General features: G+C 42.1%; 1 protein-coding gene across 1 annotated transcript; it reads left to right on the forward strand.

The window, feature by feature from the left end:
• The first annotated feature begins 1,722 nt into the window (after window positions 1-1,722).
• znf319b (zinc finger protein 319b) lies at window positions 1,723-9,927 on the forward strand. Its single transcript, XM_084735075.1, has 3 exons — window positions 1,723-2,059; window positions 5,860-6,038; window positions 6,126-9,927. Exons 2-3 carry the CDS (start codon window positions 6,034-6,036, stop codon window positions 7,999-8,001), a joined length of 1,881 nt encoding a protein of 626 aa, XP_084591201.1. The 5' UTR covers window positions 1,723-2,059; window positions 5,860-6,033; the 3' UTR covers window positions 8,002-9,927.
• Window positions 9,928-10,203: the final 276 nt, after the last annotated feature.

Below are 10,203 nucleotides of genomic sequence, written 5' to 3' on the forward strand. Positions count from 1 at the left end.
GAGCTGACCCTGATGGCCAGTGGTGGTTCATGTAATGTTGAGATCCAGTTCTCACCTCGTCAGCACACACCTCCCTTCACTGCTGAGCTGCAGGCAGAGTTTGCAGGCCTGTTACACCCCCTGCTGACCATCCAAGGCTGCTGCCAGGTAGGCTGTGAAGTAAAGATCATTTTACAGAACTGCTGCAAATGATGCACTTTTTTATGTATTTGCTTGACAAGCACAGAATTCTGTTTTGAAGTGAGTTTGAAGACTGTGATGATGAACACTGGGGACATTGGTGCCAGGTGATCCAATGTCACTTTCAGTGGTTATCTGAGATAAAATCCTCATATGAACATATTAAAGCAGAAACGTACACATCCATACATACTCTGACACACACATACATGTGCAGATGGACTAAACTTTGTACAGTTCCCCCTTTTTATTGAGTCTGCAGATTGATGTGTAGACTTTATCAGCTCTCTCTCTCTGGTGCTTTGAGAACATAAATGTTTTGCTGCACTTTTGGGATTCATTCCGGATTTGTATGCCATTGTTTACTTTTTATTTATCTGTCTACCTTGTAACCAGGTTCCAGTGGAAAACAGAACTTTCCTCCAGCTCCTGCATCGTAGCCTCCACTGGCAAAGAGGTGTGACTGATGTATTTTTATATACAATGTTGAGGAGTGAAATAAAAAAAATCTACAACATACATTCAAGCCATTGACATATATAAAGATGGACGACATGACAGCTCCCCAAAAGCGAAGCAAAAACATTTCTATCACCCCCTGGTGGTTGGCTGCAGTATAGGTCATACAGCCCCTCAATGTTGGTGGATGAGAGAAGAGCCAAACTAAGAAGTCAAAGTACATGTCAAATGGAATTTTCTCAAAGACGGTTTCTGTCATTTTAGGTGGTTCTTAATCACACTTATGTTTCTTCAATTGTTCATTTTTCTGATAAGTTTGGTTTATAAAAAAAAAAAAATCACGGACATTCCTTAATTTGTCAAAAAAGGATGTATGTCCTGACAACAATTAAAAGAGGACACAGCCGAAACTGGTTATGAGATGTAATTATTTATCAGTAATCAGTGTAATTATTACTCGTGTAGACTTGTGAGGTGTTGTAGCGTGTGCACTGAACATGGTGGTTTATTGTTATTTATTTTAAAATGTGTCTAAAAATGTAATCCAGCTAAAAATATACATTTTGTGACCAAACGCAACTGTTATCTTTCTTATTTGTAACTGTATTGGATTACAGTTACCTTTTTGTATCCGGATTGCGTAATCCTGTTATATGTGATCAGTTACCCCAAACCTGTAATAATGCACAACTGAAAATAAATTAGACATAAATGATGGTTTACTGCTGCTGACAGGTGTGCAATAAGAACACAGGATAGTCTAATGCCTGCTTTACTTTTATTATGTATTAGTATTTATCATATAATATTGTCTGACAGTGGGAGGAGAGGAGTTGTAAAGTGTGATGGTCACAGTTTTGATTTATAACCAGTTACCAACACATTTTACTGTTTAAGGACAACAGGATAAGATGTGGTGAAGGACAGTACTTTTACAGGAGTGTTTCATTAAAACCACCATGCACAGGTTTTGTGTGTAAGTGTGTGTGTGTGTGTGTGTGTGTGTGTGTGTGTGTGTGTGTGTGTGTGTGTTGTGAGTATGCCAATTAACACTTGGTTTATTCATGTTCCCGTGCGCGGGCAGGGGCTCAGTAGCTAGCTGATAGCTAGCTAGCAATTTATAACAAAATGCACATCTTTTCGCTAGCCGAGAGGATACCATAGGAACCAAATAAATGTGTACATGAATCGAGAACGTCTATGGGATGAATTGGGAAATAGCGGGACTATTTTCGCCCATTTCAATGACCCGCAAATCGCAATTTCTTCGGCCCCCAGAGCCACAGCGCCCCAACAACAGAGCATCCGAGCACCGCTCGCGGATGTGAGGGGGACCCTGACGTTATCTGGGGGAGCAGCTAACCAGCTACACACTGGCATTATAACGGGAACACTCGGCAGGCTTCAATGGACACTCCAGGTATGTAAAGGCATAATTACTCATCACTGTTTACATGCACGTCTTACTAACAAACGTGTCGCTACAGCGGCTGCGTCCAGGTTCTTATTTTCCCGTGGCTAGCATGCTAACACTAGCTCTTTCCTCTTTGCTCTGTGTTAGCAAGCAGCTAGGCTAGCTGGCTAACATACCCTGATTACACTGATCTTTGCCTGGAGACCAAAAACGTTGTGATGCGCAGACGTTGCCTCCACTTTTTTTTTTAACCGCGAATCGTTGAGGATTTTGATTTCTGCACAGACACGGGTGGGACTACATAACCAATATAACAGCAATTTAAATATACCACTTTGTGCTAATTGTTTATGCCCAAGTGTGTATGTTAATGAGAGCTCACTTGCTGTGTGTTTGTCTTAGTGGATGCTGCACATGTCCAGTTTGTTTATGATTACATTTCATTGTATTGGGTGTTTGTAATAATGTCAAAATAGAGAACAAACCATTGTAAGAGTGTTCAGATTCCTCCACAAATCCCCGCACACGACTCTGTGTCCTCTGGGTAATAAACAAAACTCATCTCTTCAAGACCTCATACAACACCTGACAAATCATCTTTTCCAGCATCGCCCACCCCTAATTCTGTTTCTTGTATCTAGGCATTGTATTGTATATATGTATTGTATGTATGTTTCTTTTGTCTGTATGTATCCTTTTCTTTTCCTTTTGTAAAGTGTCTTTGGGTACTTAGAAAAGCGCTATATAAAACCTATGTATTATTATTAGTATTATTATTATTAAACATGGCTGATGTAAACATGTTTTCATCACTTCATGTGTTATCACCTACTAGGGCTGCACGATTTGGTTTAAAAAATCATATTGCGATTATTTAGACAGAAATTGCAATTGCAATGTGCCACATGTTTAGTGGAACTGATCAGTTTTGCATTACAATTTTCATTTTCCCTCAAAATACTATTGAAATCGTGATGATGTAATATTTATTGAACTCTGACCTAAACTTTCAGATTTTTAGGAAGCCTCTTTTTCAAGATTTTTAGGCCAGGTCGTCTCAGCATCTACTGTGCTACAGAACCTCATTATAATGCTGTTTTATCATACATTTTTCCTTTTTCAAAAGATTTCGATTTGGTTCTGATGCTGCAATTTGGATATTGCCCTTGACCATATTGTACTTTTATTGCAATTGCAATTAACTGTGTAGCTCTATCACCTACGTTGTATCTCTTGTCAGAGTTGCTCAATGATCAGGTATGAAAAAGAGGAAGAGGGAGGCATACTTCCACAAACAGGACCTATACACATTCATCAGTAGAGAGATGTGAGAGGAAGGGGGTAGCCCTATACATGAAGTCAGTTGTTCCACGCAGTTAAGGATTTGGTGCCTTGCTCTAGGGCACTCTGGCAGTGTCCAGGAGGTGAACAGGCACCTCCTCAGCTATCAGACTAATACCAGTACCCTTAAAATGATAGATATCAATAGAACACTTCATGTGATGCCTTTTTTTCTATTCCATTTGATACCCATCATTTGAAAAGAAGCTTTCGGTTCCATTTACAATTAAAATACATGTGGAAGTTTTCAAATGATTAAAATGTGTAAAAATGTGTATAACTGTACAACTGACTCCACAGGTGTGTAGTATAGCCATCCTTTTGGTGGCATATCAGCACACTGACTTTTAATAATTTAAGGCAGTGGTTCCCAAATAGGGTGTTGGGCCTAAGTGACTAGAGGAGAAATAAAGTGAAACAAAGTTAAATGATTTATGTAGGAAAAATAAACCAACATGATTTTGCTGGTGCTATCATGTTAAACCTTATTTCACTTAAATTCATTTATCAGTTGCTTCCCCTGTCATAGTTAATGGTTAATTAAAAGAAGTGAAGGGGAGCCTGCCAGAAAACGTCTGGGAACCACTGTTTTAGGATATTCTCTATAGTGCTGCATGATTTGGTAAAGTCATATTGCAATTACTTTGACTAAAATAGTGATTGTGATATAATTAGTGGAAATGATCAGTTTTGTCACATCATTGAAAAGAAAACTATTAAAGTTGTGATGATGTGATATTTATTGAGGTCTGTACCAAACGAATGTGTTTTCTTTCATCTGGAGAAGAAGATTTTTAGCCAGGTCATCATTGCAACACTACAGTACTTCATTATGACGCTGTTTTCTTACACATTTTTCCTCTTTCAAAAAACCTACGATTTAAATATTATGTGTGTGTATGTGCATTATTGGTCATCTGATAATTTGTAACCAAACCACTTCCACACTACTTCCCCTTTTTGGAACCAACTCCTCCACTGTAATATTTCCTTTGTCAAAGTCTGACTTTATAGTTTTGTAATATTGTTATTACCACAATATGAATTAATAATATTGTAATATTCTTTTATCATAATACATTTTTTTTATCCTAAAACATATATCTGATACAATAAAATGACATACCCATACTCGGGTATCGTTTGATTGGAGAGGTTTTGATACTACTTGGTACTAAGTTATTTCGGTTGATATCTTAAAGGTATAGAGTACTGATACCCAGCCCTAGTCTACACTCTGTCCTGACTGGTCTGTGCTGGACTTGAACCAGCCACTCTCAAGTCTAGCATGGACAAATCTGCTCTAATATTTTGTTGGAAACCGGGGTTTCATATATATTCTGACTTAAGCCTGGGCAATATGACTTATACTACAATCTCAAATAATACTAAAATCTCAGACGATATCTAGTCTCATATCACGATGACTGAACGCCAATCAGACTAGGGCTGACTGGCACCAGCTGTTCTGAACACTGCAACATGTCCTACTATATTATTAATCCACAAATGTTCATGTCTTTCTGCTGGGTTGACACAGACGGATCATAACTGACTGCTAAAGCTGATGGAGCAACATTGCTAAAGTAAATCTGCAGTCTTTCTACATGTTTGAAAAGCATTTTGCACAAGTATTTTTCAGTCGGGGTGTTCTGTCTGTTGGATCAGTGGATTTTGGAAATGCAACACAGTGTCTTTGGGTTTTAGTTACGAATCCCAGCACTGTTGTCATTGAGTAGTGCTGAACAGTTGATTGAAATATTATCACAACTGCGATATTGCAATCTATTTTTGATAGAGCTAAAATGTGTCTGAACATGCCATTATAAATGAAGCATTGTGGAGCTACAGAGGTGCCCAGCCTACAAATCATACTCTCCAGAAATAGGAAAACATACTGTATGTTACAGACCAAATCAAATCATCGTTTTTTTCCAGGGAAAATGAAATGCCAAAATTACCATTTGCTTTAAAAACATGACTCCTATCGCTGTATCAATATAATAATAATGGCAGTCTGATTGGTTTTTGCATATCATTCAGCCTACTTATTGAGTATTCTCTTTCTGCCTGTTGGTGTTTTGACTGCAACAATTAAAAAATTTATTGATTATTAAATTAATGACCAATTAATACAAAATCGATTAATCGGTTTAAGTAATATCCTAATAAAAAAAAAGTCAATTTTCTGATTTCAGCTTCTTAAATGTAAATATTTTTTGGGTTTCTTTACTCCCTTATGATAGTAAACTCTATCTTTGGGCTGTGAGTACAACAAAACAATTCAAGATGTCATCTTGGACTTTGGAAACAGTGACGTGATGTTTTTCACCATTTTCTGACATTTTAAAACAAACAGCTATTAATCAAGAAAATAATCAAGCAATTAATCAACCATGAAAATCATAATTCGTTGCAGCCCTATTTGACTTGCCTTGATTCTCTTTTTTTTCTTCTTTCTATAGAAACCACTTGCAGGACCAGAATAAAGTGAAAGAATGGGTTTCTTCCATCTCTCCACACAAGTCTGATCTCCGCACAGCTATTCGCGTCTGTAGGACGCTGTTCCTGTCTGTAAATCCTTCGTCACACCACCTTCACCAGGCACCTTCGCCAGTTCTGCAGTGCCATTTGCTGAAATGGAGTGAGTTTCTTGTCTTCTTTTCTTAACACACTCTGAAGCCTGTAACCCATTGTTTACATACCTGTCTATCTCCTTTACTTACTGCAGTTGGGCCGCACCAGCTACCAAATTGAATCCCTACTCCCGAGCCCGCATGACAGAGGCCTGGCAACAGCATGCAGTCGCTCCACCACAGGTCGTCCACACCATCCCTCCAGGAGCTGAGAACGCGTTGGGCTGTGCTGTGTATGGCATCGTGCTGCAGCCGGATGCTACGTCTTTACAGCAGCAGCAGCAACAGACGCAGCATGGACAACACAGCCAACACGGGCAGCAACACAGTGGGAGTCAGCAGCATGGAGGCGGGCAGCACAGTCAGCAGCAGCAGCAGCACCCTGCCCAGGCCCAGCAGACCTCCCTACAGGTAGGGACAGAGGGAGGACACAAGTGTGGGGCCTGTGGACACGACATCTCCCACCTGGCCAACCCACACGAGCACCAGTGCATGGTGAGTCAGGACAGGTCGTTCCAGTGCACCCAGTGCATGAAGATTTTTCACCAGGCGACGGACTTGTTAGAACACCAGTGTGTTCAGGTGGAGCAGAAGCCGTTTGTGTGTGGCGTGTGTAAGATGGGCTTCTCCCTACTCACATCTTTAGCCCAGCACCACACGTCCCATAACAGCACAAACCCAATGAAGTGTTCGATATGTGAGAAGACATACCGTCCTGGTTCTTCTGGCAGCATCACACCCAACTCAAATAATTCCCAGCAGCCCAGCAGTGATGGGGCGCCAGGCGGCAGCAGCTCCTCCATCCTACCCTTCCCCTCGGCCCGAGACCGGCCATACAAATGCTCTGTTTGCCAGAAGGGCTTTAAACACCTGTCAGAACTCACACGGCACGAGAGGGTGCACACGGGAGAGAAGCCCTTCAAATGTGACACATGTGACAAGGCCTTCAGCCAGTCATCGCACCTGCAGCACCACCAGCGAACTCACAGCAATGAACGCCCGTTCAAGTGTGCTGTTTGTGAAAAGAGTTTTAAGCACCGCTCGCACCTTGTGCGCCACATGTATGTGCACTCTGGTGAGCACTTGTTCAAATGCAACTTATGTGAGCTGCACTTCAAAGAGTCGTCAGAGCTTCTGCACCACCCCTGCCACCCACAGGGATCCCGCCCATTCCGCTGTGCCGCATGCAGTAAGGGTTTCAAGCGGCCATCTGACCTTCGCCAACATGAGCGCACGCACTCAGAGGAGCGTCCCTTCCACTGTGACGAGTGTCAGATGAGCTTCAGGCAGCAATATGCACTGGTGCGCCACCGACGCACGCACAAAGACCCGACGGACCGGCCGTTCAAATGCAATCTGTGCGACAAGGGCTTCATGCAGCCCTCTCACCTCCTCTACCACCAGCACATCCACGGCATGGACAACCTGTTCAAGTGCGCCTCCTGTCAGAAGGAGTTCAGCCAGTCAGGAGAACTGCTCAGACACAAGTGTGGCGAAACATCCAACACCTCGCCCGACAAGCCGTACAAGTGCGATGTCTGTGGCAAGGGCTACAAGAAGAGTTCCACATTACAGCGTCATCAAAACTCTCACTGCCAAGAGAAGCCTCTCAAGTGCTCGCTGTGTGACCGCCGCTTCCTGTCCTCGTCGGAATTTGTCCAGCACCGCTGTGACCCGTCTCGAGAAAAGCCACTCAAGTGCTCTGACTGTGAGAAACGTTTCAAATACACGTCGGACCTGAACCGACACAGGCGCGTGCACACGGGGGAGAAACCGTTCAAATGCGGCCACTGCAACAAGGGCTTCAAACAGCGTGAGCACCTCACCAAACACCAGAGCACGCACTCCAGAGAGGGCCAGTTCAAGTGTGTTTGGTGCGGCGAGCGCTTCAGTGATTTGGGCTCTTTGCAGGATCACACGGTGCAGCACACTGCAGATGGAGGCGGTTACCCTGTGCCCCAGTGCATATAACCCTAAGACACTTCTTGAACAGTCCCCTAAACCCGTGTCCTCTTGTCTTTCACTTGGAGGCTATTTATTCAGCCTATCACCACGTTTGCAGGACAGTCCAGGGGTCTCATTCCAGAAAAAAATCCTAACTGCTTGTCCTATCTTAACGTAATGATAGGAAGAATCTTCTTGTTACAGAAACTATTTTCAAACTCATGGCTGTGTCTCCCATCTCAGACCTCTTATCTTAACCTAAGGAATCCTAACTACAACTGTTAACTTGATTCTTTAATCAGTATTTGTCCTATCAGGCCTGTATCTCTGAATGTTCACGGGACTGTGTACTGTGTCCTGTATCCTTGACAACAGCTGTCTCAGTTCATTTGTAACCAGCTAGCTAGCTTGATATAATTGACAAGAAAAGACAGGGGTTCAGTTTTAGCTTTGATGAATCAGAGGCACTGATGGTGGTGTCAGTGGAGAACAGGAAACCCCACCTTTTTTTTGGCAAGTTTTCTTCACAGTCAGCCAAAGATAAAGATTTGAATGGATGTGGTATGCCGATCAAATCCAAAATTAATTGTCTTGGCAGTCACTATATAACCATTAATACATGGAAACTCTGAAGTTAAGATGTTTCTGTAACAGCTACCTTCCTATAAGGTGGGATTTTTTCCGAAATGCAGTTTTGAAACATGTTTCTGTAATACCAGAAATCCTATTTGTCAACCTAAACTAAGATAAGATAAGATTTCAGACTTTCTGCAATGAGGCCCCAGGTTCATTCATTCCCACCAGTGATACATAAGGTTTTTGTTGCTTTACTAACCTGCCCAAAGCCCATCAGTACTTTGAACTTGCCATTCCATAAAATTCTGAGGAGGCCTTTTTCTTTGCCAGCACTTTCCTTTTTGTTTTTATACCTGTCCTCTCCACCTTTTCCACAGCCCCAGCTGATAGACGCAAAGTGGCCACAACCACCTAACTGCCATCTCTTTGTTGCAGACAAAAACAGGTGCCATAATACGGGTTGATCTAGTGAAATACTTAGATCTCTTCTTATTTCCTCCCCTCAGAAAAGAAAAAAACTGTCCCTTCATTGTCTTGTAAGAGACAGACACTCTTATGTTTTTTTGGTGTTTTTTTAATACTGTAATTAGGCAGTAAGTATCTGGTGTGCAGAATGATTCACCGGAAGCGAGCGTTTCATTTAAACTGAGCAGGCCAGAAGCTATCGTAACTATAGACATCTATGTATGTAGACGTTTTGACCCATTACATGATACATCAGCGTCTCCACCACTGGACCAGGCAAGACTGGCCTATGAACAAATACATGTAAACGGAAGACCTTTGTTTTTCCTAGATAAAGTGCGTTATAACTTTTAGAATTTCAACGACTTATATTCAAAGGTTTATGATCTGCATGGAGAAGGGAAAAAAGTTACTTACTCCATGTAGGTCACGGAACTTTGAATATAAAAACAACTCATTGAAATGTAAACTTTGCTCGCCCTTCACTTGTATTTGTTCACAGGCCGGGCTTGCCATGTCTAATATGGCAGCGACACTGACGCACGATCCAGTGGCCACTATAGCATCTGCGCATATGTATGTCTATGGTCTTAACTGCTAGAGTATCCACAAGAGGGGGATCATTCCTTTATTTTTTCTTTACCCCTCTCTTTCCCTTCCTCATTCTTCTGCTTTGTTTTGCCTCCTCTTCCCGTTTTAGCCTGTCACTGTTTAGTATCAAAGGACTGGAAAGTTTGAGTAACACATGCACTCAGATTCATTTGTCTTTGGTCAGGTGATTAGTGACTCCAAACACTTTTCATCTCTCCACAGTAACACAGAAACACACTGTATCCCAACCAGTGTTGGTCATGACCAACGTCTGGATCACAGCTCCCCAAAAGTGAAGCCAAAGCATCTCGGTCACTTCCTGGTGGATTTTAATTAGTTATTTGATGATATACAAATGTCATGATTGACAGCTGAGCTCTGCTTGTGATTGAGTCAACCATCTGTGTGGGCAGGAACTCGATACTCCAACAGTGGTCACCTCTGTGCAGACTCTGGCACCAAATGATGTTCCCAGCAAAAGATGGCAGCGCTCGTATCTGGGATATTTTGGCTTCATTTATGTTCAATTTACACTCTATTTATGAAGTGGCCAGCAAGCTCCTCGACGTATGTGAAGGGAAACTGTGTAGGAGGAGT

This window comes from Lutjanus erythropterus, chromosome 13 (genome assembly GCF_056507025.1).
Source record: "Lutjanus erythropterus isolate fLutEry1 chromosome 13, fLutEry1.hap2, whole genome shotgun sequence".
Lineage (NCBI taxonomy): Eukaryota > Metazoa > Chordata > Actinopteri > Lutjaniformes > Lutjanidae > Lutjanus > Lutjanus erythropterus.